Here is a 19,185-nt window from a genome sequence, read left to right as displayed (position 1 = left end):
GGGGGGGGGGGGGGAAGTACAGAAGTAGGTAAGTAATGCAAACTAAACACTCATATAGGGTCTTAAAAACAACTAAAAGGTTCAATAATTAACAAAGTCTATTCACGAGGAAGTAGAAAACGAAAAACAAATGAGATGGGAAAGAGCTAGGCACTTGTCTTAGCTTTGATAGACAGAGTTACCGTATCTGTATTGGTGGAAGACGAATTAGTCTAGGTGAGTCAAAAGTATACAAGGGCATCGGTACCCCAAAAAAAGAGATGAGCTAACACTAGTATGAAAACACTAGTAACAATAAATAGCCTCTCGGCTTGAGGGAAATTGTGGTTTCCTTTTTCCTCCGCCATTGAGAGGAATTGGATGCAACATTATAACGATACATGGAGGAGGAATGCAATTGAAAACTACCTTTCCAGAAGCCTTCTCAAATGCGGCCACCATTTCAAGGACTGAAGTTCCTTTTCCAGTTCCCAAGTTGTACACTTCACAGCCTAAAAAGATCGATCAAAATCAGCACAAATAGCAATACAAATGAGCCAACGGAGAATAATACTATAAACTATCACGACAACAGATAGCAAGTACACACCTATGGAAGGATCAGATAGCTTCTGCAAGGCAGCAATGTGTCCGTCTGCTAAATCTATAACATGAATGTAATCACGGACCTGAAAAAAAAAACACGACATGATTATTCTCCGAGGAAAATCTCATAAAAATGATAGTTTTTTGTCACATTTAGCCAAACTACTAAACAACGGTATTGCTGGACATCGTAAACCATAGCTTGTCATGTGCAAAAGACACCTGAGTAGATTGAAAGTTGAAATGTATCTAACACGTAAAGATTTGCTATTGTAAATATAGTCATACCCCTGTACCATCCTTCGTTCCATAATCAGTTCCATAAACTGTCAGCTCTTTTCTTCTGCCAACAGCAACTTGTTGAACAAATGGCATAAGGTTGTTCGGAATTCCTCGCGGATCTTCACCAATTCGGCCACTTGGATGAGCACCAACAGGATTGAAGTACCGCAGCAATATGATTTTCCATTCAGAGTCCGCGTTTTGTACATCACGGCATATTTCTTCAATGAAGAGCTGACAATTGAAAGTTGTTAGATCACGAAGAGATAGAATAAACAGACTATTCTGGACTCCAACAATTTGAGTGCTAAAAATGCGAGATGAAACACTTGACAGAACCTTTGTCCGTCCATAAGGATTTGCAGCACTCAGGGGGAACTCCTCAGTACAAGGAACCACTTTTGGCCAACCATAAACAGTAGCTGACGATGAAAACACAAGCTGGAGAAGCAGAGAAGGAAACCAGTTAAAGACTCAAGAAAAGAGACGCATCTTATAAGTTAATCGAATTGCGAGGAATACCTTTTTGCATCCATGAGCTGCCATGACTTCCAAGAGGGTAATTGTTCCAATAAGGTTGTTGTCATAGTACATCAAAGGTTTCTCGACACTTTCACCAACCGCCTTTAGTCCAGCGAAATGAATAACAGCATCAAATCTGCACAAAAAAAAGTAATTGATGCCAAACCGATTTATCAAAAGGTAATAAATTTTGAGCAAAGGAATCAATAAGCTAGATTCAGGCATTCATCAACTATTCTTCAAAGCTTAGTTTTAATTCATGCACCACACGGTCAATAAACCATCATCAGCGTGTATAATATAACTATATTATATTCAATACTGAGATAATTAGAAGAAAAAAATTGTCTCCTGAAAACCATCAAGACAGATTTTTTGTTGGAACTTACTTGTTAGACCTGAAAATCTCCTCAATTGCCGGCTTATCACGTAGATCAACCTATAGTATAAGACAAAACAATAGAATTTAGCCACTAACTTAAAGAAAGTAACAAAAAATTAGCTTAATCCATGTAAAAGTACTGTTATACAGGAGAACTATCACTACATGACAAATAGAGCCATTAAAAGCATGTCTCCATAAAAGAAAATTTTAACTGTGGCCAATAGTTATTACCTCCAAATGAAAAACACCAAATTCAATAGACTACTGAGACTAATTTCCATCAAAATCTCTGGAATTTTAAACAGTTACTTTACATATGGAAAGAAAAAACAAAAGTGTATACTTCACCAAAACATTTGTTTAATGGAAAAAGAAGCACATGATAGACCAGCAATAATCATCAAGAAAGAAACAAGAACAAAGAGATTGACCACATAGCAAAAGTATACAGATTTCAAACAATTCGAAAACCCCATAAAAATCCAATCTTTACATTAAATAAAAGAAGCAAAAACTCAAAGTCATACAATTCCACCTTATCCACAAAAACCAGAACAGTTCTCAAAAAGAGCAGCAAAAAGAGAGAGAGAGAGAGAGAGGGGCCATGAAAAGGAACAACAGAAAAAGGGAATATACAAAGAAATAACTATTCAACATATGTTCATGGCATACAATTCAAAAAAGAAAGCAACAGCAACCCAATAAAAATCCAATCTTTGAAACCCAAAAACTCAAAACCATACAACAACATACAGTGTAGTTCCACAAAGTGGAGTCGGAGAGTGTACACCTTACCCCTACCTCGATACAGGGAGGTCGTTTCCAATATACCCTCGACTCAAGGAAACACAAAATCATACAGTTCCAGAAACAATCATTCTAATACAAAAAAGATAAAAGTTTCAGAGATTGACCACCTAACCAACAGTATACAGATTCAAAAATTGGACAAAACTCCATAAAAATCCAATCTTTTACACTAAAATGAAAACCCAAAACTATAATTCACACAATTCCATCTTCAAAATAAATAGTTTCAGAGATTGACCACATAACAACAGTATACAAAAAAAACTCCATAAAAATCCAGTCTTTACACCAAAAAATGAAATCCCAAGACTTAAATTCATACAATTCCAGAAAAAACCATCCATTTCACCCTCAAAACAAATAGTAAGTTTCAGAGATTAACTACATAACAACAATATACTAATCAGAAAAAACAGACAAAACTCCATAAAAATCCAGTCTTTACACTAAAAACAGAAAACCCAAAACTCAAATTCATACAATTCCCCCTATACACACAAACCCCACAACAATTCTCCACCCAAAACAATCAAACAAAAAAAAAACCATGTTAAGGAAAAACAGGAAAATGACATATACCTTATGAAAAGAGAGATTAGAGCCATATTCACCAGCAATTTCCTTAATCCTTTTCACAGCAATTTCAGAAGAATTATCCAAATTATCAATCACCACAGTCTTATAACCACCAAGCAACAATTGCAACACTGTGTGACTCCCAATATACCCTGCTCCCCCTGTCACAAGTATACTCTTCGACATATTGTACTATAAAACAATTAAAAAAGAAACTAACCCTTAATTTTATATAACAAGATTTGAGTTTTGGTGAAAAAGAATTCCAAAAATCAAGAAAAAAAAATCTGATCTTTTTTTTGTTATTGTCAAGTTTGAAACAAAGACTCCTAAGTCCAAGCTTTTATAGGTGTATGATATGATTTTTTTTTTTAAAAAAAAACACGGTTATATAAAAAATAATAATGAAAATTTGCAACTTTTTGCCTTTTACTTAATTGGGCTGAAAGAATTTTCAAGAATTTTTAAGAGGGAGGCTAAGAAGATGGAGAAGAAGAAAAGGGACACGTGTAGTGTAGGTTAGATGGTGGCTTTGAGAAATTTCATAGAAAAATTTATTTTTTTAATTAACTCAATAAAAAATAATTATTACTTTCCATATATAAATATGGTAAATCTTAATAAATTTGATTTTCTACTTGTTTTACTTTTATTCCAGCAAAATTTAAAGCAATTGACCACGTATAAAAATGGCAACTAATTCCTTTATTCTTAATCAAAAGTTTTAATATTTAGATACGAAATTATATTTATTAGATACATACAAAAGATTTTATGAGAGAAATTAAATTAAATAATATCAAACGGCGAATAAAAATCATTTATTTTAATTACAAATCTCGATATTTAGATATAAAACCGTGTTTGCTAGGTAATATGTTACTCCAACAAGAGAGTTTTTGAAATAATTTAAATTTAATCTGATCAGTATGAATATTAAACGATAAAAAAGAATCTCAAAAAACTGTTCATTCTTAGATGGAAATTTGGATATTTTGACATAAAATTATATTTTTCAAGTAATACTTTACTCTATAAACAAATTTTTCGAAAAAATATGAATTTAATAAGATTAAATATGAATATCAGACTCCGAATAAAAAAAAAAATGTGGGGGATTGTGTCTAGATTAAGGAGGACTCTCTAGATTCTAGTTTTAGATTCCTATATGCTCCACAACATCTTTTTTCTAATACTATGAACTCATGATTAACCACATATTCAAAAAAGAATATTCAACTTTTCTTTTTTTGTATATTTTATTGCATTTGTGTCAGTTTTCTAATGCAATTTTTTTTAAAAAAAAATAAGGGTAGATAAATAAACAATTATTTAAAGTAATCTTAATTCTCTGTACACTAATTTTTGAATTTGAATTTGAATATAATATAAGTTAGAAGGAATATAAAAGATCTATGCAATCTATTTCACAACTTATTTATTGTTCTTTTTAATTTCTTTTCATATCTAATGTACACTATTCGTATTGATATTTCTATTAAATGTAAAATTTATTTTTAAATAAAATATTTTAAATCAATTCAAATTCAAAATTTCTAAATAAAAAAAAATATTTACAAAAATCATCATAATTTCTTATATTTCTTAAATAATTTTAATAAAGCGAATTTAAAATTAATCGGAACAAATATATTAGTTAATAACCAAGCTATTAACTAAAAAAAAACAAAGGAGACGATTCATGCAATTAACTTAACTGGTTGAAATTAGTAGGAGTAAATACCAACTGTTTTTTTTAATGACAAGGTAGGTAATTAATTGATTAAAATATTAATTAATTATTTGTCTTTATTGTGATTGTTTTTTTTGTGGCATGTTTTATTTTCACCTTGGGAGTTGTGAAAATTTATAAATTTTGTTGTATCCTCTTGTCCAGTCCCAGAATCTTGATTTTCTGTTTGTAGTTCTTTTGGATCATATTTTATAACAAAAAAATAAAAATAAAGTTGTGGGGAAGTTAAAATAAATAAATTACTCTCTGTGTTGATTTTCGAGGAGTATGTTTCCTTCTGTTATTTGGTTCCAAATGTATTATAACAAGCTTTAAAATTGTATTCGACTTAGTTATTTTGAAGAATGATTATCTATACGAATAATTTAAAATTAATTTTTCAATAGTTTTTAAGTTGAATTTGTCACATAAATTCATCTAATGTGATTATATTTTCTGTGTGATTGTTGGCTATTACGCCTAACCATATATTTATATTTTTGTGTGTGATTTGCACGCTAGTAATATATGATGTAAATTTTACATAATTCGCACAAAGTGCTTACCTAAGAATGCTCATTTGAAGGACAAAAAATATAACATAGATTATAACAATAATAGGTTATCCTAAATAAAAAATAATAATATGAAATTGTTTTTTTCTATTTGTTTCTATAAATGAGTCATAAGGTCATTTAATATTTTGCTTTAATGTAAATCCTTATCTAATAGAACGCGTAATTTGTGGAGAATTAATGTTTTTTTCTCCCTATTAATTACTATATGCAAATCGTTATCAATAAAACTTATTATCTGCCGAAAGTAGCAAATAATGTATTTTTTTAATTATTCCATAAATAGTTTCCTTTCGTATGATATTTAATTATTTTAACAAATAAGACTTTTTTTGATATTTCAAAATTTCAAAAAAGTTAACATATTACCATGTAACATTACGTGAATAACAAGAAATAGAAAAATACACGATAATATTATCAATTATACATTTACATAATGCAAGAAGTGTCCTACGCCGTCATTGTGTTTATTATTTTACTAGCTATAGAATCTAGAAACAATAGTTTGTAATATAAAATCGTACTCCTATATTATGAAGATAAAATATAACTATATATCTCTCTAGAAAATTTTGTTATTTTCTAGTATTTTTAATTTCTTTTACTTTTCATGTTATGTTTGGTAAGGTGTACACAATGTGGTCCAATTTGTTAAACAATTTGAGGGTACCACATATCTATTACATGAAAATAAACAAAGATAATGTTAAAAGGAACTTTATCTTTTTGCTATATCTTCAAACATGACAATCCCACATTAGCTTTATTCCAAAATAAAGAAAAGAGAATTTTTTATTTTGTTTTTTTCACCCGTTCGATATTTATATTGAAGCTTCAATGCAGCGGTGGAGACAGAAATTTCTTAAAGGGTGTCCAGAAATAACAACTTGTTATGTTAAGGGTGTCCAAAATAGGTTATTTAATTATTTCATACATCATTTTACTTGTATATATGCTAATTTTTTTCCGACGAAAAGTGTCACTGCTTCAATTAATTTGGACTTGTGCGATATAAAACTCATTTACGAATAATGTGTATGGTGCCTAATTTTATATTTAAAACTCAAATCCAAAATTAGTCAACTAATTGCAAACAAGCAAAAATGGTGTGTTATTGTACTCTACACTAAAAGGGGCAAATTAAAGGGTTCCCCCCTAAATTAAAGGAATGATTGTTTAAGCCCTAAGTTTTTGAACTTTGATTAAATCTCAATTTTTAATTTTCTAATGACATGTTCTATTTATTAGCCATATTCCTCAATTTTACTCTCAGTATTATATACATAAAATTATATATTACAAACTTCAAAGATCTTAACTTTGTAATTAGTCAAAAAAAAATAATTCACTATATATAAACTGAAAAGGAAATGGTAATTAATTAACTATTCTTAAATGGGAGATTTTAGTTGACCAACTAAGATGACCACCTTTACTACATTTCCAAGTGTCAACTTATAAGTGATCATTTACATGACTTCAATTAGTCTTCTTAATAAGCAAAGACTTTTATTTTACCCTCCGTCCACTTTTATTTGTCATATTATATTTTCCGAAAGTTAATTTGATTAATTTTCAAAATTAAATTAGATTATATTAATTCAATATTTTAAATAAAAAATTCAATTAACTGCAATTTTTTGTGTATTATAAAATGTCAATCGAATTTTTTATCGTTGACTCTGAAAAAAGAAAGCATGACAATTAAAAGTAGACACACAGAATATATTTTTAGACCTTTCACTATTATTTTTTAAAGGACTTCTTCATTCTTGTATTTTTTTCAAACCTATTTTAAATTGTTTTATTTGGGGGAGATGGCCTTTCAGAAACTATCTCTTTCTTTCTATAAGATAGATATAAAATTTAATTTACACACACATCACTCTCTTTTAACTCTATTTATAAAATTACATTAAATATATTATTATCGACTAATATTATGTTATAGTAGTATTTTTAAAAGATTTTTTTAGACTTTTGGTTAGTTGTCAACTGTCATATGGTTGCCACCTATGCATTAATTATGGAGTAACGTGTTATAACTGAAAAAAACAGTTGGAATTTCTTGAGGATTATGAGTTATCCACCCCTCCACTTTTTGACTAATATAATGTATTAATTTTGTAATATTAGCCACGTGAAAATAATAAAGTTTAAAAAAAATCAATTAAAAAAAGGCAACTTTCTTTTAGTTTGAAGAAATTAGAAAAGGACTTGGTCATACATGTAAAATAAATGGCGCAAGAATATGCGTTGTCCCTATTCTTTTTTTTAAAAAAAAAATATTAAAATTTAGTCTGATTTATTTGTACTCACGTTAAAGTATGATATGATGTAACAAAGGATAAGTATTTTGTTACCACAAATTTCTCCATTGTAAATTTGAATAATCGGATTTAAAGTTAATTTTTATACTTTGGGTAAACCAGATTTTAGACAAGTCTCGTCTTATGAGTTAACTTTTAGAATTGAATTAGGTTCGATACTTGTTTCTCATATTGATAGTTAGATGTATGTTCATCCTAACTAAGGATGTTCATAGTTATAGTTAAAATATCAAATCGAACCGCAATCTGAATCAAATCGATTAAAAAAAATCGATAATTAGCTTGATTTAGTTTTACATTTTGAAAAATCGATACTATTTGGTTTGACTAATAACCACAAAAATAATCAAACCAAGCCGATAAATTAGATATATAAATTTTATAATTATTTATATATTGTTCATAAATAAAATGTAAATATTTTTTAAAATTTTATGTAACTCAAGTTTTTGCAAGTCCACACATAAATTTTAGCTCATCTATTACAATCATAAGTCCAAGTCCATTAAAATTCATTTTTTAATCTTTACCTACCATATCTTTATAGTTGCACCTTCACTTAATTGAATCACTATGTTCGTGTAATGAGAACTTTAGTATTGTTTAATTGCTTAATTAAACCAACAATAACTTTTCAGTAGATTGTTCATATACCAGGTGTCTGTGTCTATCAAGATACATATGTCCTTAAAATTTACTTTCAAACTGAAAAAATCAGAAAAAACTGAACCAAACCGACATTTACTTTTTTAATTTGATTTGATTTTAGAAATTTAAAAACCAACTAGATTTATTTGATTTTAACTGATCCAAACTAAACCAGGACACCCCTAAATTTCTAACTATTGATTTACTTGATATTTGCTTTGGATATTGACTTACCCTTTAGCTCATAAAATTATTTAGGTATAGAAAATTTCATCAGTATTTGATGAAATTTTAGTTGGAAAAGATGGTATAAAATTACCAGTTTTAAAATTTTTGTTAATATTTTGACTGTCACCACTTCTGTTATATGAATTGTTATTACTCACAAATATTCAGCAACAACTTGGTAATCAATTATCAGTTGGTAATAAAAAAAAAAAAAAAACATAACATAATTACATTTTTCATGCATACCTCACTACCAAATATGGCTCGTATTCTTTAATCGTAAAACTTTTTATATATTTCGAATTTTGAATTATTGTAATTATAATATTTTTTTATATAATTTATAAATATATAAATTTCTTTTTTTAAAAAATGAAGATTTCATGACTTAAATCGTGTCAAAAGACAAAATATTACACTATTACTATACTATGATACATTGTACTAATACTCTAAGGCATTTAAAATGAATTAAGAAAAATAGCACTTCTTTTTTATATATGACAGATTAATAATACTCCTTCTGTTCCATTTTATGTGGCATATTTCGTATTTCAAGATTTAAATGAAAATTTTTAAATTATTAATTATAATGAATTATAGTACTTTTTACGTAATTTACAAATATATAAATTTTATTTTTTAAAAAATTAAAAATTTCTTACATAAATTCTCGATCAAACTTAAACGAGAGTACAAAAACGAAAAAGTGTACATAAATATTTGAGACAAAATGAAATTTCAATCAATATTAAAATTGACAAATAATGAAATACTAATAAAATGGAGGTGCGGGGAATCGAACCCCGTGCCTCTCGCATGCGAAGCGAGCGCTCTACCATATGAGCTACACCCCCTTTTGCCTGTTAATACTAGTCAAAGCTATTTATTAATTTCACTTAGGTGTAAATGTCAAATATGAATACAAAATAAATATTTACCTTATATTGATTATTTGTTTGAAAAAAAAGGGAGATGTTTGGGGTGAAGAATAACGAAAAAGTTTGGAGTGTTAAAACGTATAGTAGAACCTGCAGCACATAGCTATTCTTGTTTAAGAAGAGTCAATTGTCACCCTTTTTCTCGTTGAGAAATACTTTTATTATATATATATATATATATGTATATATATATTAGTGTATGTTCAAGTTTTCTTAACTTATTTGTGTATTCGATTATTTATATATTAAATTCTCTTAGTAAATGTTTTGACTTCAACCTGTCAAAATGAACCAACTTATGATAAATGTTAATTGATCATAACTAATTACTCCTATTGTAATTTCCTAGTTGAGTTACGAATTATGATTATGTCATATCGTTACTCCTATGATTATGCATCTATTTATTTGACGTAAACATTCAATACGGTAAACTATTACATGAAATCCTCCCCTCCCCACACTCCGCTTTAAGCCACTTGGACAATCTAACTAATGAATACAAACGAAAGTTTAACATTGAAAGAAGTACTTCATGATGCATCCCCACCAATTATTGCTATAAATCATTGTATTGGAACAAGAATCATGAAATTCAATGTTTCAATACATAAATGAAGTTCATTGTTTCAAATACATATTATTGTGGTGATTTTAAATAGTATACTAAATGTAAAATTGCTTCTCGCCTTAGGAAAAATTGGCATTATTTTGATGTATGAGTTTGTTACTCCTCATGCCTGTTTAATGGCAATTAATTAGATTAATGCAAGAGTACATTCACTTAGTTATCACCATATAGCCACTTCTCAGAGTTGCTGGTGTAATTAACCAACTCCTCTGGTTTAAACCATAGGTTGATCTCATCCTTTGCGGTCTCGGGGCCATCGCTGCCATGGATGATGTTCCTGTATAGCAGATTGTGTTAAACTCATGTTTACGCAAATCATACAAGCAGAATGACTCGTTTGAGATTGATGCGTAGTTGTATCATTGTATATTACCTTCCGACTACAACAGCTAAATCGCCTCTGATGGTTCCAGGTTCAGATTTCTGTGGATCGGTGGCTCCGATAAGCTTCCTTCCATATCTGATTACACCTTCACCTTCCCAAACCTGAAGAGAAAGTGTATGGAGTTATTCATGCTGAAATAGTTTGGACAAAGAGATACAATATGACACTTGACTAGTAAAATCCTCTTACTTACCATTGCTAAGACAGGGCCAGAGCTAAGGAAGTCGCACAAGCCGTTAAAGAATGGTCTCTCACTCAAGTCATGATAGTGCTTCTTTGCAAATTCCTTGGAAGGAATCACAACTTTGATTGCAACCAGCTTGAAGCCCTTGCGCTCAAAGCGTGATACGATTTCTGAAATCTGAAATGAAACAAAACTTTATCAGCCAAAAGTAAAAGAGAATACATTACCCATCAAGCACCCAGATAAAATATTAAAATGTGAAGTAACTTCAGCTGCCTCTTCAACTAAGGGATTGTGGGTGGGAGCACGTTATTGGAAGACCATATAAATAGAAGAAGTAGCAAGAGAAATCATTATCGTACCAGGCCTCTCTGTACTCCATCTGGCTTGATGGCGATAAAGGTGCGCTCCATCTTGAAAGAAATACAAACAGATCAAATATGTTACTAAAAAGAATGACAATGAAAATATAACACCTCAACCAAGAGGAAGGCTGAGAATATCGTACCTCGGCAGCATATGCTTCTTGCTCCTGGAGCATGTAAGCTAAACAGAAAGAGAGGGAAACGATGAAATTAGAATACAAATTACTATTTCCCCGAATAAGGAAACAAAGGCAGGACAAGTTATAACTTTTGTCCGAGAGAAATGGAATGAAATGCTCAATTATGAGCACAAGTACAGCAAACCTTTTCACCCCATACCATGCAAGAGCATAGACTATTTGTTATTGAATAAGTTCCGGATGCCATAATGCTAATGGTAAGCAATAGACAAGGCTCCTCTTCCATGATGGGTAGGAGAAGGGGAAATAGGGACGGTATTTCAAGGTGGAGAATCAAATCCTCACCAACAAGGTGAAAGTTCAGTAACCAACTGAACTATACGAGCCACAGAAAACTATTTCTTTAAGTAGAGGTGGAGGTAGTTAACCCTTCATACGTTCATCAAGTTTTGCTTTCATCCAAAAGAAAAATATAAGATGGCAGTAGTGGCGAGTATTTCTGGCGCCTCATATAGGAGGACATGAAGTTTTAATGCAACTCTTGTTTTGAGCGTCCTAGTAAAAGGCTTAAATGTAGACACCTAAATGCCAGTAACTATATCCTAGAAAAGGTACAAAGCATAAGCTTTCTCAAAGAATCAAATTTCACCACAAGAGGCTTTCGGAGAGGAGCATGCAACAAGTCCATGAAAAATAAACTTGAACAAACCTGCTGCAGGAAGGGCAAGGACACCAGAAATCCAAGCTCTAGATGCATTTCCAGATTCATTCCTGCCATATGAGGCTAGAGAAGGCACCACTCCTCTCAATGAAACTGTGGCTGCTGCAGCTGCTGCTCGTCCTCCTGCAACAAAGAGAACTCAGAAATCAGCATTTTCAATATAACCAAACTTAGATTATCTTTTAACATATATGACACATAAGGCATTCCCAACAAGAAACCAAGCATATAAGAAAACGGATTATCTTCAGTGAGAACAAGTACCTCACATTAGTCATACATATCGTGTGAAGAAAATCCATGATTTGGAGATACACCACATATAATATGTACATACTTTAACTATTCAACTTAATTCTTATATGCATAAATCTAGTCCCAGTTTGAGATGCAAATGCTGGAACGGCAGTACATTGAGGTCAACAGGTAATCTTTCTTTAACCACAAAGATAAAGGTCAAAATGAGTAGTAACCACAAATCATTTGGAACAGATGTACTAATTCATAGACTCCTTAATTGCTGCACAACTCCTCCAAATTCCAAAGCAAAAATTCAAATCCACATACCCAAAAGTCAAACACCGGGACCAAAAAGTGAAAATTAAAACATTACTATGAGTCAAACATAAATAAATTACTAGGCAGGCTTCAAAACAACCACTTCCTCTACGGCAAAACTAACCGCACATTACTATTCTAAAGTCAAATACTTATTTCCTCCTACCAGATATTTAACATTTCTAAAATATTACGGAATATTTACCAAAAAATTCAGATTTATGGTTACTTTTTTCTAGCTAATTTCTGAAAATATACAAGTTTTATACCAAAAATCAAATGTTTTTAGGACTTCCTAAAAAAATATTGGAATAACAAGCTTAAAGCTCAAAACTTCATAAATTAAATACAATACCAATTACAAATCACTATTCTTTTCAAAATGGAGTCTCAAGCTTAAAGCTCAAAACTTCACAGCATTTTTTTAATAATTAACCAGCTAAAACCTCATCAATTAAAAACGATAACAATAACAGATTTCAGCTTATAATCCACATCAGCAATAAAAATTTACCGGAAATAGAACGAGAACTCTGCTCCTGAGCAAATGACGTTGTTATAAAGAGATTTGACTATACATAATTGTTAGTAACAAAGGATCATATGCTAAAAAAGCTCAAACATTCATGAATTTGTTTTGATAACCTGAGCTCAAATATCCATCAATTAAAAACTATAGCAATTACAAATCTCAGCTTATATAATTCAAATCAGGAAGAAATATAATGATTTGTTTCTAGTATAACTGTAGTATCCGAGCCAGTTTGCGATAAAAATGAAAATTATACCTGAAAAAGCACGAGAAGTCTGCTTAGATGAAGCAGAAAGGAGTGACTTAGCTGCTCTTGAAGCAGATCTGCAAATCTGAGAATTCATCTCTGAGCTTTTTAGAGAGAGAAAGTAAAAAAAAATAGTGAAGTGATAGAGAGAGAAAGAGAGTGACCAATTGAGTGAAGCTATATAACTTATATATGTGAGATTCCCAATGAAGTCGCGCGTGATCACACCCACATTTAGGACGCGTGAAAGAGGAAGGTTTAAGGATTCGGGCTGGGCCAAACCCTAAACCCCAAGTCTTATTGGGCTTAACAGTCGATCCATAACACAAAGCGGGTTAAAACCGAATCTGATTCGTTAACTTTTCCAGTTATGTTGTGGTTTACAAGTTTATTCACGGAGAATTTCAAAAGCTCAGTTGATTGATTATTTCAACTCATATTTTATTCGTAAGAAATCGATTTTACACATTATAAACTCCTTCCCATTGGACTAGTATTAATTCACTAACTAAAATCTCGAGTCTTAGTCAGAATCGAAATTAATTTTATATTGAAATACACTCTTTTAACTTATGATTATATCAATGAGTGGTAACATTAGTTTAAACACCTTTTTATAATATAATTAGATTGTCATTACTTGAATGTAGATCTAATGGTTCTCAAAGAAAGTGAAAGGAGCAATCATTTTTGAATGATTGTTGATTTAAAAGCTATAATGACATATTTGGTGATATTTTAACATCATTAGATTTTGTCTAATAACAAAAATTATCTTGTCACTTTGTACTTCTTGTTTTTATCATCCATGTTTAATACCTAATTAATAATCACAAGCTACCCCATTATTATAGTAATAAAACAAAAGAAATTAACTTTATGAACACACATTCTACTAACTAATGAGGAACTTATCATAAACAATATCAACAAAAGAATAATAATAATATTTTACATCCTCATTGCTTGAGGTACTATTCTATATTCTTTTATTTTTTTTATGTGGTGGTTTTTAGGCATCTAAGTATCTGAAATATACTGACATAATTAATTCAAATTCAGGTCAAATAGGTTTATTAAGGGGTTGAAACACTCACTTGCCAAGAGATTCTCCATAATCAAAGGTCATAAATTAAAAACGAAGGAATCTCAGTCATCCCACACCCACTATACCTTGACACCTGGGGAGGTGCTAAAGGCACACTGGTAGATTTTCATAAGCTATTTTTCGAATTGCTTTAGCCTTTAGACATCTAGTATCCGAAACATACTGACATGATTAATTTAAATTCAAGTCACATAGACTCATAAGGGGGATGAAACTTGCTTTTGTCAAAAGAGATTCTCCATTATCAGAGCTCGAACCAAAATTAAAGGCGGAGGAATCTCTGTCATCCGCCACACACTTCCTTATGGTGCTCGAGGTACTATCTAGCTGATTCACTTAGATACTCCACTTGCAAATTGAACTACATAATGATTTGTTGCCAAAGATGTCATGTAGTGGAAATACTTAAACTGTGAACACATTTTATTTATACAAGTAGTAGTAACTTGACAATGACAGTTAAATAAGCTATGTACAGAATAATGGGTAAATGCTAAAAGTTGTTCAATCAAACTTCCAAGTGAATAATAATGCTGTCTTTGCTTCAATTTCTGGTCTATTTACAGGTCGTTGCTACCGAATACTGACAGAAAAAGATGTCAAGTATTGGTTAATTCATCAGGCGCGGTGCAGTTAGATTGCAGATCAGAATGATTCGGTAATGACGCCAACCAGGAATCAACCTGCAAAACAAAGATTCTATAGCTTGCGACTGGATAATGAAAGGAATGTGATGAATCTATAGATACGATTTTAGTTATGGGAAGACAACATTCTCGAGAGCAACGCACTAACACGAACAAACAAACAGGCTTATAACATGCTACTTTGACACCTATGTTACTATTTTCCTGATAAATACATGTGTGTTACTGTGACATACTCGTAGCATCTGCTTATGATGATGGACTTCTAAGATCGTTCATGGGATACTAATTCGAAAAGACAGGATTCAGATAAAGCATTTCATGTCCAGAGAACAAGGCAAGACTTTCAGTACTACAAACTGATAGTTTGTACTCCATAAAATCATGCCTAGAAATAATGGAAAAGATCATATACACGTAGAGGTGCGTATGAATTCGCGTTTACTCGAAGGTCTATTTATTAACTTCAAACATCAACACATGGAAGAAGATACCAAGACTAGGTAATAGCAGTAGATGATCCAGATACAACCATTACCTGTATTTTGGAAGCACTTGAGCATTCATATCTCAGCCCATGACGAGTTGAAATAAAAAAGCAATATCGAGTATCACCGTTGTCTCGTGTCAGACAAGGCATGGCTCCAACTTCAACAACATCAGATAGAAGAGTTGAGTCTTGAGGACTCAGATCTGCATCATGTTTAGTAGTTATAGTCAAATGTTTTCATGACATAGCCTCTTTGTTGTGTTAACAGATATCAGAAAATTCTTCATTGTGCTAGTTGATATCAGATTGTCCAAGTAAATAAAAGATATTATGGGCGTCTATTAAATCAAAGAGAAGATAGAGATGCATTGGCTCACGAGGAATTAAAAGATACGCAATTAGAATCCCAGCATAACCTAATATGATATACCAAACAGAGATGACAATCTCTACATCAGATTCATGGAGCTCGTGATTAGTTATGTATATGCAACTAAACGGTCAGCCAATCCCAATATAACTTAACAGTGAGCTATACCAAATAGAGATGACAATTTCTACCCTTACCATAGGTACTTTTCCTATTCCACCTACATACATGAACAGGGGAGTTTGGAGGATGAGTTTTTGGAATTTCATCAAACCATATAGACTGTGGGGTAGGAGGAGGGTATCATATAAGTTATTTAGACATACCAACACACCATTCTCTACCTAAAACGAATTAACTATTTCACTCCATGATTTTGTATAGCTGCAACATTTCAACTCATTTTACAGCCTCCCTCCTTGTGTCTTCACATCTTCCACCACTGTCTTCGACATTCTTGTGTCTGTTTCCATTCATCCTCTTCCTGTTTGTTCGCCCATTATGCTCATATATATTCTTAATTGATTTTATAATTTTGATGTTGATTAATAGGGAAGATACAAGTACAGTTATATTGCGTCAAAACCACAAGGATGGTGCAAGTGCCACTGCCCACTGGTGGGCGTGGACAAAAATTTCACCCACCTGATCACGAGGGGTTTGTGAGGTTGAGAGACAGTGTCCTTTGGGTTGAGGGTTTGAATTTCCATCTCTAATAACTAAAATCACATAGAAGTCGATCAAAATTCAAGAGACACTTAAAGGGTGTCAAACTATATGAGCAAATTTGACGTCCATCATACTACAATGAATGCCATTAATCAGCATAAGCTTATAAGACATCGTTTGAGATTTCTAGACTTTCCTGATAAATAGTTGGAAGATTTGGCCTTCTATGAGGAACTCAGAATTGGCCAATAAAGGGAAGAGGCAAAACACAGAGAGTAATGGTACACATTAAAAGTTTGGAATAATGCACTTACACCAAAATAGGGCAATACCAAAAAAATGTGACTTCTGAAATTGGAAGTTCCCGTATAATTACCTATGGATGATGAATACAAGAAAATACCCGATCCCTGAAGAACAAGAAATTTAGGAAGCCAGTCATCAACTTCAGTGTCATCATCGATTGGAAGAGGTTCCCCTGGTAAAGCCTCCCATCTCTGTCGATCAAAAGCAAGAATAAGATTTTCATAATTTAAGTCTGATAAGTCCAAGAGATAACAAGAAAAGGACAGATCTTTGGTATTTCAGTACCGTTCTCAGATACAAATAACCCGACATGCGAGCAGACTGCAGTATTTCGTCAATATGTTCTAATCTGTGAATAGAAAGATATATATAGATATATCAGAACTCAAATAATAGTACTGCTTTAGACAAATCCATGAATTCTCAATAAAAGATACTGGAGGTTGTTCCAGAGGATGCCATCATATTGATAGCTCATATGGGATACACTGGGTAAGTTGTTGTTAAGTCTTTCCTCATCAAGTAGAAAGCCAGTCATACTATGTTACAGTTACATCTAAACTTTCTACTACCTAGAAATACAATATTATTCACTTTCCCAATGTGTTCTTTCTTGTTTTAAAAGCATGGACCGGAAGTGTCTTAGTTCATTGAAGAGAACTCTCACGGCAATATCTTGAAGGGTGTTCACATTTCCTACTCCAAAATTTTCCTTTAATTTATTTCTTTTTATGATGGCAGTGCCCAGGCCAACTCGTGTGCACCTCAACTAGTCCACCAAGTATTAGCTGCCTCCAACCAGCCAGGCACTAGGTAGCTCTGCCATCAAGGTTTAGGTAGGTGGGAAGAATTCAACTAATGTCGCCTCTTGCTGGGATTCGACCCTAAGTTCCCAAGTTGGCAGATGACAGGAACTTCCTGCTTACTGTTATTTGTCTCTTATTATCCTATCAACTATCCCCGATGGTTCTATGAACCCACATGTAAAGATGCACTCAGGATGTGTCCTCTTACCTAAAGGATTTTCATAACTAAAGACTGAAGCAAGTTCATATGTAGAGAGTTTGGGCATATAAGGCAGTTTCATTATACATGCATGTCATAGTCCACGTTAGCACATTCTGCACATCTTATAAATGTGATAGAAAGACTCTATGTTTAAAGGCCAAGTCACCTAAGGAAAAAAAGAACTTACCGAAGCTTTTATGCTTTTGCTGTAAACCTATGAATTCACATTTTAATTAGTGTAGATAATGAGAGAACACAATTAAAGCATCAAAACATACTGAGCTTTTAAATGAGCTTCTCTTTCTTCCAAAGCAGCAATTTCTGACCGAAGAGATTCTACTTCTACAGCAGTTAGAACTACCTGCAAAGTCACAACAAAACTCAGTGTTCCTTCACTTCACAAAGATAACGAATGAACTTGAGAATAATTAACTAGGAAATGCCAAGTTAGATGGCTAGATCATAAGCAAGAAAAAGCTAGTACCTTTTTCTGGTCATCTGTACCAGATATCCAAGGTAGCTTCCTGGGGCTAAACATATTCAACATTGATATAGAACTTCTCAATTTTCTTCAAGTCAATCTATAAATAGATCTATTATAACAGGAAAGAAGCAAAGAGATAAAGGTGAGATTAATTTTGTTGAGATGACACTTTTTTCACTTTAAGAATGTTTAAGTTAGATGTCAAAGAAAAAAATACATCCAAATCTACGGACAATTCTGGTTGCTGGATAGAGTTCTCACCAACTATTGAAGCTTGAAAACAATCTCTCAGAAAAATTCTAGTGCTCGAGGTACACCACCATGAAGTTAATATTTTCCAGCAAACCCACAAATCGGTGACTGGATAAAGTACAACAAGAATTATCAGCAAATCAGCATTTCCAAGCAATAAACTGCAGACTGCAAAATGGAAGAAAACATATGCATGGCAATCAGCAAATATTTAAGAATACAATGCAGGATTTCCCTTTCTTGTGGACATAAAGTTTTGCTTCCTGATTCTGAAAATTGATGCAGAGGTTTTTTCCATTGATATAGAAGTGCCATTCAAACAATGTAGCAGCCCCAAGGCTTAGCTCAAATTGCAAAGGTTTGGGGAATTTTGAACTAAGCATGGTTTGGTTGAGGGAATTGTGAACTAAACATGGTATTTAAGTAGAGAGGGGTGTTACTATCCTCACAAAAAAAGTAGAGAGGGGTAGA

At 32.0% G+C, this 19,185-nt stretch overlaps 2 protein-coding genes and 1 non-coding gene across 3 annotated transcripts in view; all 3 read right to left on the bottom strand.

Annotated features, from left to right (window-relative positions):
* The window catches only part of LOC107026861 (UDP-glucose 4-epimerase GEPI48), a 4,413-nt gene extending 768 nt beyond the window's left edge, over positions 1-3,645 (bottom strand). The window contains exons 1-7 of the mRNA XM_015227967.2: positions 3,164-3,645; positions 1,779-1,828; positions 1,390-1,525; positions 1,207-1,308; positions 874-1,101; positions 590-668; positions 409-491 (exon numbers count right to left, since the gene is read on the bottom strand). Of these exons, the coding sequence (XP_015083453.1) occupies positions 409-491; positions 590-668; positions 874-1,101; positions 1,207-1,308; positions 1,390-1,525; positions 1,779-1,828; positions 3,164-3,346 (861 nt within the window). The 5' untranslated portion in view covers positions 3,347-3,645. The remainder of the gene's footprint in view (positions 1-408; positions 492-589; positions 669-873; positions 1,102-1,206; positions 1,309-1,389; positions 1,526-1,778; positions 1,829-3,163) is intronic.
* A 5,815-nt stretch (positions 3,646-9,460) lies between these two features.
* On the bottom strand, positions 9,461-9,533 carry TRNAA-CGC. Its single transcript has one exon. It is a non-coding gene; the product is annotated as a tRNA-Ala (tRNA).
* A 620-nt stretch (positions 9,534-10,153) lies between these two features.
* On the bottom strand, positions 10,154-19,029 carry LOC107027896. Its single transcript, XM_015228941.2, has 15 exons — positions 18,936-19,029; positions 18,809-18,882; positions 18,463-18,549; positions 18,257-18,339; positions 17,256-17,319; positions 17,041-17,161; positions 15,674-15,828; positions 15,091-15,171; positions 13,390-13,663; positions 12,032-12,166; positions 11,326-11,363; positions 11,180-11,230; positions 10,827-10,994; positions 10,622-10,734; positions 10,154-10,525 (listed from the first exon to the last, which is right to left on the bottom strand). The coding sequence occupies exons 1-15, from the start codon at positions 19,027-19,029 to the stop codon at positions 10,402-10,404; spliced, it is 1,662 nt and encodes a 553-aa protein (XP_015084427.2). The 3' UTR covers positions 10,154-10,401.
* Positions 19,030-19,185: the final 156 nt, after the last annotated feature.

The sequence above is a fragment of the Solanum pennellii genome, chromosome 8, assembly GCF_001406875.1.
Source record: "Solanum pennellii chromosome 8, SPENNV200".
In the NCBI taxonomy this organism is placed as follows: domain Eukaryota; kingdom Viridiplantae; phylum Streptophyta; class Magnoliopsida; order Solanales; family Solanaceae; genus Solanum; species Solanum pennellii.
This window is presented reverse-complemented; position numbering and strand designations above follow the sequence as displayed.